This window comes from Vulpes lagopus, chromosome 8 (genome assembly GCF_018345385.1).
Source record: "Vulpes lagopus strain Blue_001 chromosome 8, ASM1834538v1, whole genome shotgun sequence".
Taxonomy (NCBI): domain Eukaryota; kingdom Metazoa; phylum Chordata; class Mammalia; order Carnivora; family Canidae; genus Vulpes; species Vulpes lagopus.
This window is the reverse complement of record NC_054831.1, coordinates 84408191-84432696: the sequence shown is the minus strand read 5'-3', so window position 1 is coordinate 84432696 and position 24506 is coordinate 84408191. Positions and strand designations below refer to the sequence as shown.

General features: G+C 46.9%; 1 protein-coding gene across 7 annotated transcripts in view; it reads right to left on the bottom strand.

Annotated features, from left to right (window-relative positions):
* Positions 1 to 24506, bottom strand: part of PSD2 (pleckstrin and Sec7 domain containing 2) — a 141924-nt gene that overhangs the window by 6058 nt on the left and 111360 nt on the right. For all 7 annotated transcript variants that reach the window (XM_041765390.1, XM_041765389.1, XM_041765391.1 and 4 more), the window contains 9 exons: positions 20990 to 21070; positions 17213 to 17325; positions 16408 to 16466; positions 5900 to 5989; positions 4023 to 4066; positions 2758 to 2948; positions 2486 to 2556; positions 1895 to 2052; positions 836 to 980 (listed from right to left, as the gene is read on the bottom strand). In XM_041765390.1, coding sequence (XP_041621324.1) covers positions 836 to 980; positions 1895 to 2052; positions 2486 to 2556; positions 2758 to 2948; positions 4023 to 4066; positions 5900 to 5989; positions 16408 to 16466; positions 17213 to 17325; positions 20990 to 21070 — 952 coding nt within the window. The remainder of the gene's footprint in view (positions 1 to 835; positions 981 to 1894; positions 2053 to 2485; positions 2557 to 2757; positions 2949 to 4022; positions 4067 to 5899; positions 5990 to 16407; positions 16467 to 17212; positions 17326 to 20989; positions 21071 to 24506) is intronic.

Below are 24506 nucleotides of genomic sequence, written 5' to 3'. Positions count from 1 at the left end.
GCACACACTCTCTCAGATTCATGCCCAGACACATATAAAGGTCACAGACCCAGAATCACCCAGAGACACTGTTACTCACGGACAAGTGTGCACACACATCCCACCCACCGAAGTATAGCCAGACCACTTCGTGCTGGGTGGGCAATGAGCTGCATGTGTGTGCATATGTATGATGCATGTGTGCACTGTGGGTGCACAGCACATGTGTTTGCTCACATGCACATGTGTGTGCCTGTATGGTATATGTGTGCACAGGGTGTGGGGTGTGTGCTCCTAAGCTGCAGCCTAGAAGTGCAGTGAGAGACCCAGGACAAAGGCCCAGTGGGAAAGGGGCCCTGACAAAGACAGGGAGTATGGAGCTCCTCCTGCCCTCCTCCCAAGCAGTGGTCTACCATTTATCCTCTCTTCCCTAAAAAACTCAAGTATTGATGAGTAGTTTTTTTTAGGATTACAAATAAAACACTTAAGGGTAGGTAAGGGCAGCAAAAGAGCACTGGATGCAGGGCCAGCCACATCTTGCCTGTCCCTAGCTCCCTGTGACACATGCATTCTCTCACATTCATGCTCAGACACATACAATGGCCACAGATCCACAAGGACATCCACAGGATACAGGCCATCGGCAAAGAATGCAGGCCTCTGTGCGGCGCGTGGCTTCAGTCTTCCCATCTGTAAATGAGGGTGAGTGCAATGGGGATGGAGAAGATCTGCCTCTTCACCTTGTCTCTTAGCTCAAGACCAGGTACTATACAGGAGCTGGAGGAGGAGGCTGTTAGATGGGGACCTGTCTGGAGGCAGCCTGAGGAAGTAGCACTGGGGTCCTAGGAGCTCGTACCTGGCAGAGGCGAGTGGTGCAGGAGGGTAGCAGAGGCCGACAGAACTTCTTCATGGAGCTGACAGCAGCGGGGAAGGATGGGGCTGAGAAGATGGCAGCCACTAGGTTGATCCTAAGGATCCAGGACAGCATTTCTTCTTTGCTCCTGGGGACAGGAGGGGAGGAGAGAGGGCACCAGCTCCTCACAATAGGTCTCCCTGTCCCCCACCCAGCACACAGGACCCACCACCAGCCTGGCACAGGGAGAAAGCCGCTCCCTTCACAAAGAGTGAAGGAGGATGGCAGGATGGGGGCTGGGTGGGCCTGGTCCAGTCTGCATAGGGAGCTCCCCGCTGTCCCAGCTTCTAGGCAAGACCTGGATTTTCATATGAAAATAAAGCTGTCCAGATCCAGAGCTAATGGCCCTGGAGTAATGGGCTCTAGAGCCAGTGGGCCCAGGGTGAGCCCTGGATTAAGCAGTATCCCCACTCAGGCCTCCTGTCCCTGCCCCACTACCTTGCCCAGCATGCTCACTCCCACCCTGAGAGGTCGCCTACCAGCCTCCTGCCTTCTAAATTCACCTGACACATGAAACTCCAATCTCAAGTCACAGGACAGGGTGCAGGGGAGTGGACTAAAGGCCTTCCAGTGAATCTATAGGACGAGTCTTTCTCATCCTTTTCCCCACCCTGATTTACAGTGAAGGAGGATTCATTAAGACTCCATCTGCCCCAGATTTAGGGACCTCAGCCTGCAACAGAATCGCCTGGAAGGCTGATTAGAACATAACTGCTGGCTCAGGCCCAGAGTTCCTGATTCGGTAGGTCGAAGGTGGGGCCAGAGAAATTGCATTTCTAATACGTTTCCAGGAGATGCTGACAGGACCACACTGGAGGACCTCTACTTCAGGGGACCCAGGCTATCGGTCTGTGCCAAGCAGACACACTCACTCTTGTGGATGATGTGCAGGCAAGCTTAGGGCACCTCACCTAAGGCAAATGAGGATTGGGGTGCAGTACAGGCTCCATGCCGCTGGCCCTGAGCCCAGGGTGGAGTGAGGGGGCTCCCACTCCTACTTACGGTGCCTGGAAGAGGAAGACCCTCCAGTCAGCCGTCTTCAGCTTGAGCACATTGGACTTCTTGCTGTAGTCAGAAGCCCTGGTAGCCAGAGCATGGTGCACACGAATGGCATTCTTCAAGTCGCCCTCAGACAGAGCTTTGTCAGGCCTGTACTCATCCTGGATATGTGAAGTGGGGACAGGCAAGTCTCTGTCATAACCAGGCTCTGGTATACTAACCTACACTTCCTCGACCCTCACCATCTCCTCTTATACTCTCCCCCTCCTGTCCCCACACTCCCTCCATTCTTCAGCTCTTGCCATTCTGGTGCCATGCCCATCCTAACAAAGCACTCCAACCACTCCTCTCCCCACCCTGGCTTGTCCCAAGGCCCAAAAAGAGCTTCCAGTGTGTATCCTCTGAGCCCATGGGCATTTCAAAGATCCTTCTCTGAAAACCCAAAGCTCTGTGAGCCCCAGTCAGACTTTAATGAGGGAAGGGTCCAGCATCTGCCTAAGCCCCAGGTCCTGCCAGGGACCCTCTGAGCACCTCAAGATGGGCCTGTTGGAGGTCGCACTGGCACTTCGGAGTAAGGATTCTGGGGCCTCTCACCTTCTGCAGGTACAGGATGGTCCCTTTGAGCACCGCGTAGAATTTCTTCCAGCCACGCCTCCCACGGGGTGCTAGGGAATGGGCATATGGGTAGTGTGGCCACAACCACACCCCCCAATATCTCCTCTACTGCATCCCCCTACACATCTACCTGGATATGCAACTCCAGAGGAGTAGTCACGGGATCCAGACCCTACCCCCTGCCAGACTAGCATCCCTCTCCCCCCAGACTAGCATCCCTCCCCGTGCCCTTTTCCCAGTCTGACACCCACTCCTCTTGCCATCCATGTCAGCGTGAGTCTTCCGAGTCAGCACACCATGCTTGTAGGTGGTAGCACTGAGAGCCTGCGGGACATCCAGGAAGGGGTTCCCACCATCCAGGATCCGTGTCACTTTCTTGGTGCCTGTCCCAAACTTGTCATCCACCAGCTCAGACAGTGATTTCCTCAGCTCATCCTCATCACTAGGAAAATACTAGGCCTGAGCACCATCTCCATGGAAGCCTTAGCCCCACATGGACATGTTCTCTCCCCATGAACCCTTCTCTGGGAAACAGGCAGAGGTGAAGAGCAGAGATAGGGAAGTTCCAATTCCAGATCACAGACCCAGATCTTTGACCCCTGCCTCTGTCTTCAATTCTGACCCTGGTCTTCAGAGCTGTGATTTTTGGCCTCCAAGCTCTAATCCTCACCACTGACCACAAAGTTGGAGACTTTACTAGTCTTATTCCTGGTCTTTCTTCTTCTCTCTCCAACCCTGAAAGCTCAGACTCAGGAAGCAGTGACCCATGGGCAGACTGAAGTGGCTGCCCAAGCTCCACAGACACACTGGGCCAGTAGGTGAGCCCCCTAAAGTCTAGGATCCCCTTTATTTAGAGCCCTGGTAGAAGAATGCTTGCTCTTCCCAGTGTTTCTGGAGTTCCTAACAATCCTTACCTGTGACCTCTACAAGGACCCAAAGGCCAAGGCTGCCCTGGGGAGCACAAAAGACAGGGGTATCCACTTTCCCCAGGAGCCTCTCAGTCTCCCCACCCAGCAAGGTGACCACATCTTTTTCCAGATGGCTGGGCACCTCCAGGACTCACTGCCTTTGCAGAGGAAGAATTTAGGGGCAGTCACCCTTTGCACTGCCAAGAGCAGACGCTACCTAAACGTGGTAGTATTCTTGGTATTTTAGGGGGACTAATGCCTCCTGCCTGCCTACCTCCCAAAAGGGAAAGAGCCATCATCACTGGGAATAGCGGCAATATCCTCAGTAACAGAAAATAAGTTGTGGACATCATGAAACCAAAGTCACAGTTTAATCAATTCCATACCACTTTAACATTGTACACTTTTTATCAATACAGAAAATGTACCCAAAGGGGAACTCATCATGTGGTGCTGGCCAGCTAGACAAGGGTCACCAGAGCTGTGGTTTACGAGAAATCAGCACCATGGAGAGTGACAGCAGGGCCTTCCCAATACTATCAGCCACTCCCCCTTTTCCTTTGCGGTGATTCATTTTCCCCATACCTGAGCCCATGGGCACTACTCACATGGCCCATTCCAGCTTTTCATTCTTGATTGAGTTGTAAAGAGTCTAGGACAGGGGAAAAGAAAAAGAGAGGAGTTCAGATGAAGAATCAAAGAAATTGGCAGCCAGGGTGGCTCAGCGGTTTAATGCCGCCTTCGTCCCAGGGTGTGATCCTGGAAACCCAGGATCAAGTCCTGCGTTGGGCTCTCTGCGTGGAGCCTGCTTCTCCCTCTGCCTGCCTCTCTGCCTCTGTGTGTCTCTCATGAATAAATAAATAAAATCTTACAAAAAAAAAAAAAAGGAATCAAAGAAATCTCCATCTACCTCTAGTAATGTGTATGCAGTGAGGAAGCACCTTTTCAGCCAGTGGGGCAAAATGAGTGTTTGATTCACAGTTGTTTGTTGGATGGGTGAATGAATAAGAGATGGGTAAGTATATGATTGTTTAGATGAATGGATGGATAGATTTGAGGATGAGTTGGGTAGATAGGTTAGTGGGTAGGTGGCTGGGTAGGGAAATGAGTAGATGGGTGAGCGTTCAAGGGTGTAGAAGGTATATGTATGGATGATGGGTGAATGGGTGGGTGTTGGGGCAGGGGAATGAGTTTCTGGGTAGGTGAATGGATAAAGGGATGGGTGCCATGGGAGCTCAATTAAATGGGTGGATGGGTAGATGGGGAGAAGTAGGTAGGTAGGTGTTGGGACTGGGATTATTTGATCTCACAAATACATTCTAAACAAGCCCTTGTTGATGGTGAAGAAGATAATTATGGTAAGAAGAGTAATGGAGACAATGTTCTATTTTTTTTTTTACCTCCAGACTCACTATCCCACTGCCTACCTTGTATCACCATATCCTTCAAACCTACTATCTAAAATTAAACTCACTTTTGAGTAGCTCAATCTTAAGGTTAAGCGTTCTACTCTTGATTTCAGCTCAGATCATGATCTCAGGGTCTTGAGATTAAGCCCCACATTCGGCTCAACACTCAGCACAGATTCTCCCTCTCCCTCTGCCTTTCCCTCTCTCTGTCTCTCTCAAATAAATCTTTAAAAATAATAAAACTGAACTCATCACTTACCCCCCCAAAAAACCTGCTCCTCTTCCTCCAAGGCAGAGAACTGACAAGGCTTGAAAGGCCTGAGTTCCCCCCTGGGCTTCAGCCTCAGGAGAAAACTAGAATCCCTTAATTCCTGATAATGTTGGAGAAATGGGTGGGTTTTTCCCTGTGGTGATGACAGTGACAGTTGTGGTGAAGGTGAAGGTACTGATAAGGTAATGGTGATGGCAGTGGCAGCTATGACAACTGTTGGTCGTTTTAAGGATCACTGTGACAGCAATGAAGATAATGGAGTGTTAAAAACAAATCTCATAAAGCCTACCCTTCTACATAACTCAGGGAATACATAGCAGTCAGTGTTTAACTGGATGGTCACTAACTCTGTCCCAAAGTCTGGTGGCTCTGACCCCAGTATTAAAAATATAGACTGTTGGAGGGGTGTGGATGGCTCAGTGCCTAGAGTCTGGGACTCTTAATCTTGGAATCATGAGTTCGAGCCCCATGTTGGGTATGGAGATTATTTTTTCAAATATTTATTTATTCGTTTATTTGAGAGGGCGGGAGAGGCAAAGGGAGAGAGAGAGAGAGGGTCTCAAAGAGACTCCCCTCTGAGTGCAGAGCCCAAAGTGGAGCTCAATCTCACAACCCTGAGATCATGACCTGAGCCAAAAATCAAGAGTCGGACATCTCACCAATTGAGCTACCCAGGTGCCCCTGGAATAGAGATTTTTGTTTTTTTCTAAATCTAGACTGTCAGGATTTAGTGAAGCAGAGACCTCTCTCCTCTGTACCCACTCCAGGTACAGCTGGAGATGTGGGAACCCTTAATAGGTTTTACCTTCAGCAGGTCTTTGGCAAAGTCCTGGCCATCATTCAGCTGGTCCAAGTTGGCAATGAACTGCTGGCAGGACATCTTCTTGCCAATGTTCTGTAATGGAGAAATGGTTCTGCCTGAGAGTAGGGATGGAGGCTGGTATAGTCCCCACACCCCGCCCTGCCCAGCCAGAAGGGACAAGGCAGCATCAAGGGCAGTAACAAGAAATACTGCCTAGTTCCCATTGTGTCCAAGAGTTTACAAGACTCTTTTTCACTTTCAAGATTCTATCTGATCCTCAAGCATCATGAGAAGCTGGAGTTTTCCTCAAGCCCAGATGGAGTCAGGTTGGATTAAATAACGTAAAAACTGACATTTGCCAGGTCTCTAGTATGCTCTAGGTATTGTACTTAACATGCATTATTTTATTTCCTTCTCAAAACAAAGAGAAGGTGAGGTAGGTATTACTATTATCCCCATTTGACAGATAAGGAAACTGAGGAATAGGAAGGTGAAGTGACGTGCCCATGATCACACAGGAAGGAAGTGGAAGGGCTGAGTGTATCTGACACCAAAGCCCATGCTCTCACCCGCTACTCCATGGTTAACTCTCCCAAGGTCACACAGCACCAGGACTTGAACCCAGGCCTCTTGGCTGCTGAGCAGAAGCTCTGTGTATTCCGTCACAACTGTCTCACCCTCTCACCTGTACAGAGGGGCGGCAAGACCTCCAAGAGGTAGGTGAAGTGAGGGAGAGGTTGGTCTTAAGAGAATCAAAAATCAATTTCCACCAATACACATGGGTACCCCATGCTGAGCTGGGCTGGAATCAAGGGAACCCAAGCAGATGATCTCACTCCAGGAGGCACAAAGAGCTGAGAATGATTGTACCCCAAATTCTGCCTTTTTTAAACCACATAAGAGCAGAGGGGCTCCAGCCCTCCAAACCCAACACCTGATGTGCACACTTTCAGATTCTTCTTGCAACATCCATGTCTGATGACACACTGGGTGGCACTTCACCTTTATGAAGACAAAGACCCTTGAATACCAGATACCTATTGGTGTAGGACTTTGTGGATTTAGGTCAGCTATAAGACAGTGTTTACCAAGACTTACCTATGGATGGGAATAGGTATTGTCCCACAAAGATTTCATTATCAAATAAATTTATATGTTTCAGAGTCTTTAATATGCTTTTGTGTGTTGACAGTCTCCAAATGAAGGATCCCATGTACAGCTTCCCAAATTCATTGATCTTGTCACCATTTTAACAAGGATAATCTATTAATGTTATATGGGGCATTCACATACTACAGAAAATAATCCAGGAAACAAGGATATAGGGCTTTATAAGTAGCTGACAAGGGAGAATTTTCTACACCTATCCAAAAGGTTAAGAAGACAGGATCTTACATGTGCCTTGATATAGTATGTTTCATATGTTTATGTGTATTTATATTTCTACATATGCAGCCACTTATGTATTCATTCATTATAGCAGGATATAAGGCATTAATGTCTGGGTTCCACACACTGCACATTCCTCAGCCACCAATCAGGAGTCCAAAATCAAAAGATAACCGGGCAATAATTTCACTCCTAGAAATGACAGGCTATCTTGCTGCAAATGAATCTTCCTAACAAACAATTGCTGGTCAAAATATAAAAATATCTGTGTGGGTGGGTGGCTCAAGATGGTTAAGTGTCTGCCTTCAGTTCAGATCATGATCCCAGAATCCCAGGACTGAGCCCTACATTGGTCTTCCTGCTCAGCAGGGAGTCTGCTTCTCCCTCTGCCCCTCATTCCACTCATGCTGTCTTCCTCTCTGATAAATAAATAAATAATTTTTTAAAATTGAAAAATAAAACATTGTGTGAAGGCATTGGAAAAATTTAAGAGCAGGGAGGACTTCCAGGGTAAAGATTCTGTAAAAAGCACGGAGGCATGAGCCCAAGAAGGAGCAGCTTTCCTACTTAGAGCATTTGCCAGTTCACAAGCAGCAGCCCAAAGGCAGAGCAACTGATCAGTCAATAGGACTGGAGAACAAAAATTAGGCTCAGGGCCCATCAAGGACAACAGGTCCTGGGGAGACACCTCAGTCACACTTCAATACAAGTATTGAAATTAAGAAAGAAAATACTAAATGGACTTCTTCTGGCAGAAGGAAAATTATCCCAGATGGAAGTATGAAGAGGCAGAAAGGAATAAAGAGCACAAAAAGGATGGCTAAATCTAAATGAATATTGATTGTATAAAACAATGATAAAGTTTTCTGGGGAAGGGCACCTGCATAGCTCAATTGGTTGAGTGTCTAACTCTTGATCTCAGCTCAGGTCTTCATCTCATGGTTGTGAGTTCAAGGTCTCAAGGTTGTGCTGTGTTCCACACTGAGTGTGGAGGGGGAGGGGGAAGAAGGGAGGGAGAGAGGGAGGGAGGAAAGGAAGGAAGGAAGGAAGGAAGGAAGGAAGAGAGGGAGGGAGGGAGGGAGGGAGGGAGAAAAGCAGGGTATTTAATTAGTTTTCTGGGCAATAAAGTATAGAGAAAGTCTAATAGTTTAAAAGATGATAACAGGGGCAGCCCCGGTGGCGCAGCAGTTTAGCGCCGCCTGCAGCCCAGGGCGTGATCCTGGAGACCCTGGATCGAGTCCCACATCAGGCTCTCTGCATGGAGCCTGCTTCTCCCTCTGCCTGTGTCTCTGCCTCTCTCTGCATCTCTATGAATAAATAAATAAAATCTTAAAAAAAAAAGATGATAACAGTAATACATAAGCTGAGAGGGCAATAAATGGAGAAATGGAATTAGTGTTTTAAGGTACCCCAGGAACTGGAAAAGTACATTAATAAGTTAGGTTGCATAGTGCAAATAACAAAAAGAATTCTGACAGAATGAACAACTAACAGGTTAATGGGATAAAAGGAAATTCTAAAAATAAATAAATAAATGAATAATCCAAAAGTAGGCAAGAAAGGAGAAAAAAAGGAACATAGAGCTGATAAGCCAGAGAAAACAAATTGTATCCTGGTATGTATAAATTTAATTATATTAGTAATCCATTAAATGGTCAAATTAAGAGGCAAAGATTATCAGACTTGATTTTTTTTAAGTATATCATAGAAGACATACTTCTTAAATAAAAGGGGACAGAAATCTTACAAAGGATGGAAAGAGATATACATGCAAACACTAACAAAAGAACTCCAGTATAACCCACTAATATCTGGCAAAATAGACTTGAAGACAAGTCTTACTAGAGAGAAGAGAAATTTCATAGTAATATAAGGGCCAATCTACCAGATGATATAAACATCCTAAATGTGTATACACCTAATAACACAGTGACAAAAACTGTCAGAACCAAAAGGAGAAAAACACATTCACAATCTTGGTTGAAAATCTGAACACTGGGGCAGCCCAGGTGGCTCAGCGGTTTAGCGCCACCTTCAGCCCAGGGCCTGATCCTGGAGACCTGGCATTGAGTCCCACGTCAGGCTCCCTGCATGGAGCCTGCCTCTCCCCTCTGCCTGTGTCTCTGCCTCTCATGAATAAATAAATAAAATCTTAAAAAAAAAAAAAAAAAAGGAAATTTGAACACTGCTCTCAGTAACATAATATACTAAACAATTCGTTAACAATCAGATAAAATAGACAAATTCCTAGAAACACACAGACTATTAAAAATGCTCAAACAGAAATAGGAAATCTGAATAGATGTATAAGAAGTAAAAAGATTGTACCAAGAATCAAAAACCTTACAAAAGAAATGCCCAAAGCAAGATGGCTTCAGTAGTAAACTTTACCAAACATTTAAAGAAAAATTAACACCAACATTCCTCAAACTCTTCCAAAAAATTGACAAAGAGGGAAAACTTCCTAACTCATTCTATAAGGCCAGCATTACCTTAATAACAAAACCAGAAAAAGACGTCATAAGAAAACCACATAATAATATCCCTTGGGAGTATAAATGCAAAAAAACCTCAACAAAATGCCAGCAAACAGAATCCAGCAGCATTTTGAAGGATTATATACCATGTCCAAATGGAATGTATCCCAGTAATGCAAGGGTGGTTGAACATACAGAATTCTAACAATGTAATACACCACATTAATAGAATGAAGGGAGGAAAAAAAACCACATATTCATCCCAATTGATGCAGAAAAATCATTTCACAAAATTCAACACTTCCTTTCATGATAAAAAAAAAAAACACTGAACAAACTAGGAATAAAAGAGAACTTCCTCAGTATGATAAAAGGCATTTATGAAAAACTCACAGTAACATCACACTCAATGGTGAAAGACTGAAAGCTTTCCCCTGGAGATTAGGAAAAGACAAGCATGCCACTTTCCCCATTTCTATTCAAAATTGTTCTGGAAGTTCCAGACAGAGCAATTAGGCAAGCAAAAGCAGTAAAAAGCCATCCAAATAAGAAAGGAAGAAGTAAACCTCTCTAGTCACAAATGACATGATATTGTATATAGAAAATCCTAAAAGATACACCAAAAAATAAACACATTCAGCAAAGTTGCAGAATACAAGATAAGCAGGGATCCCTGTGTGGCTCAGCGGTTTAGCGCCTGCCTTTGGCCCAGGGCGTGATCCTGGAGTCCCGGAATCAAATCCCACATCGGGCTCCTGGCATGGAGCCCAAGAATCCCATGCCTCTGCCTCGATCTCTCTCTCTCTCTCTGTGTCTCTCATGAATAAATAAATAAAATATTTTTTAAAAAGAATACAAGCACATAAAAATCGATGTTAGTAAAGAATGATCATAAACTGAAATTAAGGAAACAATTTCAAATAGTGAAAGGGAATAGAGGGGAAGGGAGAAGAAATGGGTAGGAAATATCAGAAAGGAAGACAGAACATGGAAGACTCCTAACTCTGGGAAATGAACTAGGGGTGGTGGAAGGGGAGGAGGGAGGGGGGTGGGGGTGACTGGGTGGCAGGCACTGAGGGGGGCACTTGATGGGATGAGCACTGGGTGTTATTCTGTATGTTGGCAAATTGAACAATAAAAAATAAATTTATTATTAAAAAACAATTTCATTTACCAAATTTCATTTACAATAACATCAAAAAGAATAAAAAACTTGGAAATAGATCTAACCAAGGAGAGAAAAGGTTTGTATGCTGAAAACTACAGAAGATTGCTAAAAGAAATTAAAGACCTAAATAAATAGAAAGATATCTGGTGTTCATGGATTGGAAAACTTAATTTAGCTACAATGGTAATACTCCCAAACTGATCTATAGATTTAATGCAATCCCTATCAAAATCTCAATTGCCTTTTTTGTAGATGTGTAAAACCTTATACTCAAATTCATATATAATTGTAAGGGTTCCCGATACCCAAACAACCTTGGAAAAGAACAAAGTTAGGGGATCCCTGGGTGGCGCAGCGGTTTAGCGCCTGCCTTTGGCCCAGGGTGCGATCCTGGAGACCCGGGATCGAATCCTGCGTCGAGCTCCCTGTATGGAGCCTGCTTCTCCCTCTGCCTGTGTCTCTGCCTCTCTCTCTCTCTCTGTGTGACTATCATGAATAAGTAAATAAAATCTTAAAAAAAAAAAGAACAAAGTTAGAAGACTCACACTTCCTGATATCAAAACTTACTAAAGGCCTATATAACCAAGACAGAGAGGCACCAGGATAAGAATAAACGTATAGATCAGTGGCACTAAATTAAGAATCCCTAAATCCATACATCTATGGACAATTGACTGGCTTTTACTGAATAAATTTGACAAATAACATTGCATCTGTTTAAGTAGCATATATTACTATATTTACATATTGTAATATTATGAACAATTAATATGTCCAAGACCATCTAATGAGGAAAGAATAGTCTCTTTAACAAATGGTGTTTGGACAACTGTACATTCACAGCAAAGGAATGAAACTGAACCCTTACGTCACTCCATATATAAAAATTAACTCAAAACAAGCCAAAGATCTAAATATAATAGCCAACACCATAAAACTCTTAGAAAACAAAATAAGAATAAATCTTCATAACCTTGGATTTAGCAATGGTTTCTTAGACGACACCAAAAGCACAAGCAAAAAGGGAGAAAAAAGATAAATTGGACTTCATCAAAATTAACAACTTCTGTGTATCAAAAGATATATCAAGAGAATAAAAAGATATCCCACAGAATGAGTAAAATTTCTACTAACCATGTATCTGATAAGGGTATAGTATCCAAAGTATATAAGCTCAACAACAAAACACAAACAATTCAATTAAAAATGAGCCAAGGACAGGCACCTGGCTGGCTCAGTTTGGAGCATGTGACTTTGGATCCCAGGGTTGTGAGTTCAAACCCATGATAGGTATGGAGATTACTTAAAAACAAAATCTTTAAGGGGTGCCTGGGTGGTTCATCTGGTTAAGTATGGGACTCTTGATTTGGGCTCAGGACATGTGTGATTGAGCCCCATGCTCAGTATGGAGTCTCCTTAAGATTCTCTCTCTCCCCCTACCTCCACCCCCAGTGCCCCCCCACCCACCCACCCCACCATCCTGGTGCCAGCTCACATGCGTGTGCTCTCTAAAAAGAAAAAAAAAAACGATAAATTTTTTTTTAATATTTGAAAAATAAAAAAATAGAGGTGCCTGGGTGGCTTAGTACATTAAGCATTTGCCTTGGGCTCAGGTCATAATCCCAGGGTCCTAGGATTGAGCCCCATGTCAGGTTCCTTGCTCAGTGGGGAGTCTGCTTCTTCTTTTCCCTCTGCCCCTCCCCCTGCTCATGCTCTTTCTCTCAAATAAATGAATAAAATATTAATAAAAAATAAAAATGAGCAAAGGAGTTAAGATTTTATTATTTATTTATTTGAGAAAGAGTCAGAACATGGCGGGGGGCAGCAGGGAGGGGCAGAGGGAGAGAATCTCAAGCAGATTCCTGAGCACAAAGCTGTACAGGGCTCTATCTCACAACCCTGAGATCATGACCTGAGTAGAAACCAACAGTCAGAGGCTTAACCAACCAAACCATGCAGGTGCCTCAAAGGATTTAAATAGACATTTCTCCAAAGATATACAAATGATCAAAAAGCACACGAAAAGACATTCAATATCACTAATCATTTGGGAAATGCAAATCAAAACCACAATGAGATATAACTCCACACTCATTAAGATGGCTACTATTAAAACACAGAAAACAAGTGCTGGCAAGGATGTGGAGAAATGAAAAATGTGTGCACCGCTGGTGGGAACATAAAAAGGGCTGGTGACTATGGAAGACAGTATGGCTGTTTTTCAGAAAGTGAAAAATTATATTACCATAGGATCCATCAATACCACTCCTGGGCATATACCAAACGGAATTTAAAGCAGAGCCTCAAAGAAATATCTGCATACCCATAAGTCCATAGCAGTATTATTCACAAAAACCAAAAGGTAGAAACAATGCAAATGTCCATAAGCAGATGAAAGGATAAAGAAAATGTGATACATATAGGCAATGGAATACTATTCAGCGGGGATCCCTGGGTGGCGCAGCGGTTTGGCGCCTGCCTTTGGCCTAGGGCGCGATCCTGGAGACCTGGGATCGAATCCCACATCGGGCTCCTGGTGCATGGAGCCTGCTTCTCCCTCTGCCTATGTCTCTGCCCCTCTCTCTCTCTCTCTCCTCTCTCTCTCTCTCTCTGACTATCATTAAATAAATAAAATTAAAAAAAAAAAAGGAATACTATTCAGCCTTAAAAAGGAAAGAAATTCTGTCACATACTACAACATAGCATAACACCCTCATGGTTCATCCAAGTGGCATAAATCAGTCACAAATATATAAATTCTCTATTCTTGTCTAAGGAATCTAGAATAGTCAATTTCACAGAAGCATCAAGAGGAATGGTAGTTGCCCGAGACAAGGGGGAGGGGGAGGGTATTGAGGAGTAGCTGCTTACTTTGTAAAGAGTTTCAGTTTGGGAAGATGAAAAAGTTCTGGAGCTTACTTGCACAGTAATGTGATACACTCAACACTATGGAACTAAACTATATAAGATGGTAACTTTTATGCTATATGTATTTTACCACAACTTAAAAGTTTGTTTACAACAACTGTTAAATAATTTTTAAATCAAAAAAATGGGCCAAGTACTCAAATAGACATTTCTCCCAAGAAGATGTACAGATGGCCAACAAAAAACATGAGAAGATGCTCCAACATCACTAGTCATCAGGGAAATGCAGATGGAAACCACACAAGATACTGCCTCATACCCACTAGGACATTGATCATTAAAAAAAAAAAGAAGTATTAACGAGGTTGTGGAAAAAGTGAAACCCTCACACACTGGCAGTGGGAAAACATTTTCACCCTTCCTCAAAAAGTTAAGCTCAGAATCCACATGTGATGGGACTAGTCCATTCCTAGGAATTGAAAAACAGGTGCTCAAACAAAAAAGTTTGCATAAATATTCACAGCAGCACAATTCACAATACCCAGGAGGTTGAACAACCCAAATATCCATCAACAGGTAACTGGATAAACAAAATGTGGTATATCCATGTAATGGAATGTTATCTGGTCCTAAAAAAGGAATGAAGTAGGGGCAGCCTGCGTGGCTCAGCGGTTTAGCGCCACCTTCAGCCCAGGGCATGATCCTAGAGACCGGAGATGGAGTCCCACATCAGGCTCCCTGCATGGAGCCTGCTTCTCCCTCTGCCTGCCTCTCTCTCTCTCTCTCTCTCTCTCTCTCTCTCATAAATAAACAAATAAAATCTTCAAAAAAAAAAAAAAGGAATGAAGTACTGACATATGCTAGAACATGGACAAACCTTGAAGACATATGCAAAGTCAAAGTAGCCACTAAAGGCCACAAATTATATGGCTGAATTCACATTCAACACACAGAAGAGGCAAACCCCCCAAAAAAACAGAAAGCAAATTCATGGTTGCCAGAGGCTGGAGGAGGATGAGGCAGAGAATGGGGCAGGACTGCTAATGGGCACAGTGTTCCTTCTGGAGTGATGAAAAGGTTTTGGAAATACAGAGTGGCAATGATTGCACACCATGTGAATATCCTTAATTCCACTAAATTGCAAACTTTAAAATGGTTTAAATGGTATGTGATGTGTATTTTACCACAATAAAAAAAATTAATAAGGATGTACAAGACTTGCATGACACAAAGAAAAGACTTGACCTTATCTACACATACAGAACATGACAAGCAACAACTACAGAATAGACTTTCTTTTCAAGCCCACATGAGACATCTACTAAAATTGTCCATCTGAAGAACATGTGCCCACCCCTCTGCCAGCCCCTTTACAGCCTCCCTCTCTGACCAGGGCTGTTCGTGGGGCCCTAGCAGGCCCCGCATTCCTGAGATGCCCACATCCACCTGGCACTCCTCTCAAAAGAGCAGCAGAGTGCAAGGGAAAAAGCACAGAGCCGGGCAAAGCTGCTCCCTTTGAGGGCCCTTGGAGAGCTTGCAGGAACTGCAGCCAGGCCCCGGGCTAAGCACCATCTCCTTAAGCCACAGGAAGTGTATGATGCTGAACTTGAGAGTGAGGAGACCCTGACAGTGTTGTATTAATTCTCTCAGTTCTCCCCAGGACACTTGTCAGAAAATCACTATTCCCACCTCAAAGGCACAGAACCTGATACCCAGAGAGTCCCAGCGTCTTGCCCAGCATCATAGAACTTCCATATGGAGGCAAAGATAGGATCTGAAGTTGGGTCTGTCCTAGCTCTTTCTTCGCTCTATATGCCCTGGGCTTTTTCCCAGTTAACTCCAGGACCAGACTTGCTGCTCTGTTGTCCCCATGAGTTGATGAAAGATCCCCAACCCAGCAGAGGGGCTCTGGCCACCTCTAAGTCAGCAATGAGAGGGCTGTGATGAGTAGGGAGGATGAGGTGATGGGAACACAGAGGGGGAACATGGAGATGGGGGTATCTAGGGCATGCACACCACCAGCTACACTTACCACCTGAGGGAGGGCAAGGGAGCCCGAAGAGGGGGGTCCCCGGAGCAGATGTAGGAAAGAAGAAGGGGTTACTGAATCACAAGCAATACTGAGAAAGCCCAGGGCTGAGACAGCATAGCCTCATAGCCTGGGGCTCACACTTGTCACTTCACTGTTTGCATGGTGGTGGGTAGAGGTGACAAGAATGCCTCTTGGGGGGCGACCTACCATTCATTGGGTAGGGGCTGCCCGGGGCAAGACATTATAGCAGTCCACATTGAGACTTGCAGGATAGGAGGAGGAAGAACAGGAGATCTTTTAGCAATGCCTGGAGTCAACACAGCTTGTGGAGGGAGGGGCACATCTTATTTAGCAAACTTTAATTGCCCTGTGCCTCAGCTGTTCTCACTGTACTGCTACGGGTCTTAGGTAGATAAACTAAGATAGGTCCAAGTCTAGAAGCCAAGTTGCCCAACTCCCAAGTCTACTTAAGGAGCCATGGCCAGCAAGCGTCAGGAGAGGGGAGAAAGGGCAAGCCCAGGACCAAATGCGGGGGATCAGTGAAAGCACATGCCCCTGTCCAGCCTCCCCAACTCACATGTCCGTGCAGGTCCGTGTTGAGCAGCATCAGAGCACAGGTGAGTGTGTGGATCCCATCTAAATCAGAGATGGCGGCACCCTCAGTGTGAGGACCCAGTCCTCCTCTAAACCCCACCACCCAACTGTCTCCTAACAGAGCCAACCCAGAGGTCTTGGAGATAAGAAGGGCCAGCCACCAACCAAATGCACCTGGGGGCCCAGGACCTGTGAGAGGCTCGTTGCCCCACCCTCAGCACCAGAGTCATTGCCTGTCCCTAGTCAGAACCAACCCTTCCTTCAGAGGGGACCTGAGCACCCTGGCCGTGCTATAGACCACACTCCTGCCTCCTGTGACCAAACTCATCTTGGCACTCAGACCCGGGAGTGGCTCTGGGTCCTGGACTATGTCCCTACCATGGCCCATGTTTTCTCCAATAACTGGCCTCATCCCCCATGTCCTGGGACTTGGGTCCAGCCACAGCTAAAGTCCTGCCACTAAATGGGCTAAGAGGCCTCCACCCAGATCTCCACACCAGGATTCTCACCTCACCAAAAATCAGCATTAGCAATGGGGACTGGGGAGAATAAAAGTGCAAAAGACTGAATCTAGGACAGAGGATTTCCAAGCACAGAGAATGACCACAGGCAAGACATTTGGAAGGACTCTGGTCCAGCAAGCAGACCCCATTTCATGTGCCCTAGTTCCTGTACTCCGTGTTTACTGAGCAGGATAGAAGTGGTCATTGGTGGCGGGGTGGGGAGGGGCGGCTAGGAGGAAGCTGGGGCCCCTCTGGAGCAGCAGGCAGGGCAGGCAGAGGGCGTACCTTCCGAGGTGCTGTCCTCTGGGTTGCATTGACAGTACCGGCGAGAGAAGTGGGTAAGGACCCGCTCACGCTCCTGTGTCTCCCCCATCAGTGGGAAGGCCTTCAGGAAGGTTCTGGAGGACAATTCAAGGATGGTGAAGACCTCCTAGAGTCCCTAAGTCAGTAAGGATCCTCACCCAGGTCAGGAATCCTGCCGCCCCTCACCCCAGCCCCAGGTACCACATAAAACCGCTGGAGTGGCCCAGGGCTCCATTGCCCCAGCATCTGGGCTGAGGAGGACACCCTGGCTGCCAGGACAGCTTCTAGAGGGTAGAGGCTAGGGGACTTTAGAATTTCAGCCCTCAATGCCCTCCAAAAAGTAGGCAGGGGACAGAGTGTGAAGAGTAAAGACAGATGAACACCTTGGCGAGGCCATCAGCTCTTGTTCAGGATAAATGCCCACTTCTCTCTCCCTCCTCCCTGGCCACATCTGCCCTTCAGACCTTCCTCCTCAGTCACTGCTGCTCCTCACTGAATGTGCCACCAGCCGAGCCCCAGGCCCCCACTCTGGCCTCCCTAACTCTTCCCCCATCCCAAGTCTGAACTGCCAAAGTTTCAATGGCTTGTTCTTCACTCCTTATCTCAAACCCTCCTCTCCTCTGCCCTCACCATATACCTGGGACACTCACAGCAGCCTCCAGACAGGTGCACCACTGCACCTCCCCAGTACATCCTCCCTAAAGACACTAGGCGGAATTTCTGAACACACATGCAGTTGAGACTCACCCTTGCTTAAAACCTATCATTGGCTCCCCAGAGCACTCAGGATAACAGCCAAGAATCTCATGTTCTGGCCTTCCCAGAACATATTCCCACCTCCCTCCTGTCCCTCCAACCTCACCCCCACCTGCCTTCCACACCAGATTTACACCCTGTACAGGAGAGGCACTTTCACTGTGCCATGCCTCTGGGCAAGCTCTGACCTCCTCTTCTGGCCCACTTCAAAAGCCACTGGCTCTCAGGGACTCTGGGAGTTGATCCCAAAACCACAGGGGCTGGAAGATGGGGCCTAGGCACACCTCTTCTTGGGAAGAAAACCTACAAACTGAGCAAATTTGAGTATCTATCTGTCCAAGGTACAGGAGACTAGTTCATTCCTAATTTTGCTATGGTTCATTTGGTTTCTGGAAAGCCCACTTTATGTTCTCATGCTGCTCCTAAGGCACTCTGGGACCTGTGAACCCCTCTCGGCCAGCTCTTCCCTTCTGAGGCCTCCAAAACTACAGACCACGCTCTTCATCAATCCTAGACAGTCAACTGCCACCCAAAAACACACCATCTGCCATCTAAGTTCCCCCTTTCCCTGCCCTGGTCTCTCCTGTTTCCTGTTCTCTTCCTCCAATCTGGCACCCAGCTCGGCACCTCCCTTCTCTAACCACGCTCCATGAGGACTTTTAAAAATCCATCCCCCAAATAAATAAATAAACAAACAAACAAAAATCCATCCCACATCCCAGCCTTGACCTGTCCTACCTACAAGCCATCCATCTCAGCTCCCACTTCGCATTCCAAACACCCCTTTCCCCAGGGGTCCTCACCAATCCCCAATCCAACACACCCACCACCAAACTCTCAGTGGCCCCCAGAATCAGCCTCACCACCACCTACCCTCTACCCTGCACTTTGGTACCACCAATACCTCGACCTAATCCTCTGGATGACCCCTCACATCAATTTTGCCTCTAGCCTCACTGCCCACCTCAGGGCTGTCCTCTCTCACCAAACCCTCTTCAGAAGCCTGCACATCTCCAGATCAAAGGCCATCAGGACTACCCCTCAAACTACTGCTTTATATCTAGCACCTTCTGTGGCTCCCCAGTGCCTGTACAGTTGAGCCTATCTACTAGGATGGCAAACAAGTCTCCAGCGTCATATCCAGGCCTCTGATCGTGACCTGACCCACTGAACATCTCCAGCCCATCCTCATCCCAATGCAAACTTCAGACCCAGCTCAGGATAGAGCATCTTGCAGCAGACCAACATTTACCCTGAGACTCTGAGATAAGCCCGACAATACAGTTCTCTGAAGCTTTCAGGAAGCCCCTGATGCCACAAAGACCACAAGGCCAGAATTGTTGAGAGGAGAGAGCTGAGGTGAGGGGTTCATCTACAGCTGCTTTTTCCTTGAGGGCACTGCTAATTTGGGGGAAAGGCAAGAGGCAGAACACTTGGTGGCTTCACAGAGCTGAAGACACAGACCTAGAGACCTGGGGAGCTATGCCTACACACCCAGTTTTCCCTTTGAGACATTGGCCAAATTCTGAAGATGTGAAGGGTAGGACGCTAAGAAGCTAAGCAAAAAGCCTCTGAGAAGTAGAGGGACTGGGGTTGTTGTGTTTTGTTTTATTGACACTCTTGCCAGATTGAGGAAATGCAATCAGGATTCAGGACCCACCAAAGGGAGAGGCCCCAGTGAACACACTAGGCTTCTAGCAGAAAGCTGTGCAGGCCTCCACCCTGTGATGAGGGATCCCAGAGTTTACCAAACTTTGGTGCAGCCTTTCCTCAGCTCAACTGTGGTCAGATTAGGAGTGCACCCCCTGCCCTCTTCTAACTGCCTAGCAAAGGACAAGGTAAACCCTCGCTGGAGGAATATATAATAATCTAGAACCTCTCTAATTCTATACAAAATGCACAGCATCCAATAAAAAAAAAATTGGTAAGCATGCAGAGACAGGACAGGATATATGATGGAAAACCAAAAGAAGAACAAGAGACAAGATAAACAGATACAGATGATTCAATGATCCAGACATTGGGATAAGCAAGTTAGAAATAAGGACTTTGAAATAACTAGGATTAATATGTTCACAAAGAGAGGGAAAGGTGGAGCAAACAAGTGAAAAGATGAGGAACTCCTCCAGAGAATTAGAATCGGGTTTTTTTTCGTTTTTTTTTTTTTTTTAATTTAACAAAATGAAAATTCTAGAATCAAAAAATGTAATAATAAATAGTAAAAACTCAATAAGTGGATTTGACAGCATATTAGACACAGAAAAAGTAAGTGAACTAAAAGCTGGTCAAGAGAAAATATCCCAAGTGAAGAAGAAAGAATGGAAATACATATTTTTAAAGTGTAAGAGAAGTGGGACACAATGAGATCTATCATTTGGGGACCCCCCCTGCTTAGCTCAGAGATTGCTGTACCCCCACACCCCCAGGGCTGCAGCCTGCTGTGGGCCCTGCCTCCAAGGGCTGCTAGACACCAAGCTGCACTCCATTCTACACACTCCACTCCCTGGGGCCTGTACCTGACCCTCCTGAAGACTACTGTCTGCTTCCAAACACCACAAGGACCTGAGATCAAATCCCAGTTTAGCCATCTCCTCCCTCAGTGACTGCAGGAAAACAATCACTTTACCCAATAGCTGGTTCTTTATCTGAGCAGCAATGCTGACACCTACCCTACAGGGGTATGGTTAGGATGAAGTCTGGCAGGGTGTGTAAAAACCTATTGCCTCTAGCAAACAGGCAGTGCTCAATACAAACCATCCTGCCCTTCCCCTCCCAAAACTTCAAGACCACGATCCCACTTTAATATCCTCAGCCCACCACATGGCCGGCACTCACTGAGTTGCTAGACCACTGCTGTGCTCATGCCCTTCTCCATAGCCTTCCCAGGGAGGGTTAAGAGACTTGCCCAAGGTTGCACAGCAAGCTTATGACAGAGCTGTCCTGAGAATCCAGATGTGTGGCCCGTACCACCTGTGGACACCGCCCCATCCCAGCCCCACTGACCTGAGCGCTCGGTCCAGAGTCAGGCCTGAGAAGTCGAAGAAGCTGAGATACTCCCCGGCCACCAGCCTGCTGAACTCATTGCTGTCAGGAGAGCAGGAGGTGTCCATCAGAAGCAGGCACGGCAAGCAACAGGAGGCACATAGGCAGTGACCCTGGGGCACTCTGACCTACCCACCCAACCTGCCCAGCCCTTAAGCTGCCTCCCTGTGTTGGTCAGTTGGGCTCTGACAGTTCATCCTTGGGTTGGAGGGTCAGGAACTCTTCCTAAAGGAAATGACATCTCTGTGAACACCTAGAGGAAAGTTAGAGCCAGTGAGGTGATGGGAGTAGGTGGAGAGATGATGCAGTGTCCCCCGTAGAGGAAACTGTACAACACGTCCAAGCAGCTATCAGCAGAGCCATGTGGCCAGAGCAAGAGATGAGGTAGGGAGCAAGTCCTGAGGGCCAAGGGGGAAGGATCAGTAGTGCTCAGGAAGGGTGTGAAGTTGAGTGAGCCCGTCAGAACACCGCCTGCTGAGGGGAGGCCCCTGGGGGCTACAGCAGCTGTCCCAGAAGAGATGGAGAGTTTGGAGAGGAGAGAGATTTCGGAGACAGAATCCACAGCTGATGGAATGGTGCAGCACGTGACACAGGAGATGGGACTGGGAGGAGGTGTCAGAGCCAGACATCAGGTGGTGCTGCATGTACCCACAGGAGACACATCAGTTGGCTAATGACTTGGAGGAAGGGGAGGAGTCTAAGCAAGAGGAGGGTGCAGACCCAGGACAGAGATCAGAGGAAGCCCCCCCACTTTTTTTAAAGATTTTGTTTATTCATGAGAGATACAGGGAGAGAGGCAGGGACATAGGCAGAGAGAGAAGCAGGCTCCACACAGGGAGCCTAATGCAGGACTCCACCCCTAGACCAAGATCATGCCCTGAGCCGAAGGCAGATGCTCAACCACTGAGCCACCCAGGAGTCCCAGAGGAAGCCTCTCTTAAAGGCAGAAGCAAACTGAGGAAAGAGAAGGAGTCACTGAAGGAGTCTAAGAAACAGCAGCCAGAAAGAGCTAGGGGGGTACAGTGTCCCAGAGGCCAAGAAAGAGTGGTTCAAGATGAGAGTGATGAATTCTTGTTGGAAAAGAGAAATTTCCCCCTGAACTGACCCAAGCCCCAAGCTCTCCCTCCCATTGACAGGAGACATGGGCCTGGAGAAATAGGGAAAGGGTGACATAACTCCATGGGGACACCAAATCCAAATCGTGGAAAATTCTTCCTGACAATCAGCTCTGTTTCTTCAACACATATATGGCCTTAAGAAAAAGGAAGTAGTCTGGAAGACTATTAATTAAGAGACTTACAAAGAAAAAAAGAGAGAGAGACTCAAGAGACATATTGGCCAAATGTAAAGCATAGGCCTTGTATACATCTTGGTATGAAGAAGCATTTGAGACAGAAAATTAAACTTAAGACTAAATGTTAGGGCAGCCCCAGTGGCTTAGTGGTTTGGCGCTGCCTTCAGCCCAGGGCGTGATCCTGGAGACCGGGGATCGAGTCCCATGTCGGGCTCCCCGCGTGGATCCTGCTTCTCCCTCTGCCTGTGTCTCTGCCTCTCTCTCTCTCTCTCTCTCTCTCGCTCTCGCTCTCTGTGAGTGTGTTTCTCATGAATAAATAAACAAATAAAAATGTTTTAAAAAGACTACATGTTAGAGATTCTATGGAATTTGGGCTAGTTCTGTTTTAAAAAATTATAATGGAATTATGATTATATTTAAAAATCCTTATCAGGGGCACCTGGGTGACTCAAGTCAGTTAAGCATCTGACTTTGGCTCAGGTAATGATCTCAGGATCCTGGGATCGGCTGTATCAGGCTCCCTGCTCAGGAGGAAGCCTGCTTCTCCTTCTCCCTCTGTCTGCTACTCTCCCTGCTTGTGCACTCTCTCTAATAAATAAAATATTTGAAAAAATAAAAAAATAAAAATCCTTATCAGTTAGAGACACATACTAAAGTATTTATGGATCAAATAATAGAATGCCTAAAATATGCCTTAAAATATTCCAGCAAAATGGGGGGGGGGGGGTAGTGGATGTTGTTAACTTTGGAGCTAAGTAATGGGTACATGGAGGTTTAATATATTATTTTTTCTGGTTTTGTGTATGGTTGAAATCTGCATAATAAAATTTTTAATTAAGGGAAAAGAGAGGAGTAGGGTATGTCTACCATGTTGAGGACAGGTAAGTTGAGGTCTGGTGGCAGGCACCAGATTCAGAAGGCAGAGGATAGGGGAGAAGCTTGCCCCAGGCGGCTGAAGAGAATGTGGAGAGGGGGACTGGACGAAGGCCACCCAAGGCAGAAAACATGAGAATTCTGGCTGCCAAGAGGCTGGGGGAAGAAGTGCAGCTAAGAAGAATTTCTGTTTGCATATGGGAGAGACTTAAGTGCAGTTAAGTGCTTGCAGACACTCTTGCAGAGAAGGAGGAAGGCTGGGAGGGTGCAGATGCACCCTAACCTGGGCACCCAGAGAACATCGTTAGGTTGGGGGTGGGGGGCGCACCCCAGCGGGAAAGGTCAGGCTTCCCAGTCAAGATGTGACATCTGTGCTGGGGCTGGGAGGCTGGCCTCAGCAAGATGGAGGCTGAGAAGGGTAGAGGAGGAAGGAGGGAGAGAAACTAGGGAAGGATCCCCAAGTGGAGCTGGCCTCAGCTTCTCAGTCAGCTCCAACCTGGAGCCGAGGGTCTGGATGGCCCCTTTGCCTCCAGATCTATGACTGCCTCCCCTTCTCAGAGCCTAAGCATGGGTATGGGAGGCCCTCTGGAGGAAGGGCAAAGGCAGGTGGCCATGCTGACAATCAGAAAAGCTCCCGGTGGGGGTGCCTGGGAGGCTCAGGTAGTTAAGCATCTGCCTTCTGCTCAGGTTATGATCCGGGCCTGAGATGGAGCCTGCTCACCAGGGAGCCTGCTTCTCCTTCCTCTGCCCTGCCCTTCTTCTCTCTCTCAAATAAATAAATAAAATCTTTTAAAAAATGCTTGGTGTGTGCCAGCTGATTCCCCCAGTCTGAGAGTCCCCGCCTGCCCCCTCCCATCCACCCAGGACTCCCATCTGGCTAGTTCCCATTCCCTAGTCCCAAAGCCAGGGTTGCTTTGGTGGCTTCAGCGCTCTTAGCCAGTCCCAACAGACTGAGAGTGGGGTTTAATAAGGGCCAGGAACCCCTGCCCGGGTTCCAGGCAGTACCAGTCCAGGCCCAGGGTCTCCTCTCCCTGCCCCACTGCTCTGTCCTCACTGCCATCATCACGGTCCCATAACGACAAGCCACATTGTACTCCCCAGCCCCGAGGGATCATCCAGCCACCAGCTCCCCTCCCTGAGAGTATGGGCCTTCGCCCAGGCAGCCCAGAAAGGAAACAGATGTAGGGCAAGGCCAGGAATGAGGACAGTGGCAGGAGGAGGAGCTCTTGGGAACTACTGGCACCCCCCCCTCCAAGCACCAGGCACCCTTGACAGTAGTCACCTACACCTCCCTCAGGCTGAGGAAGACAC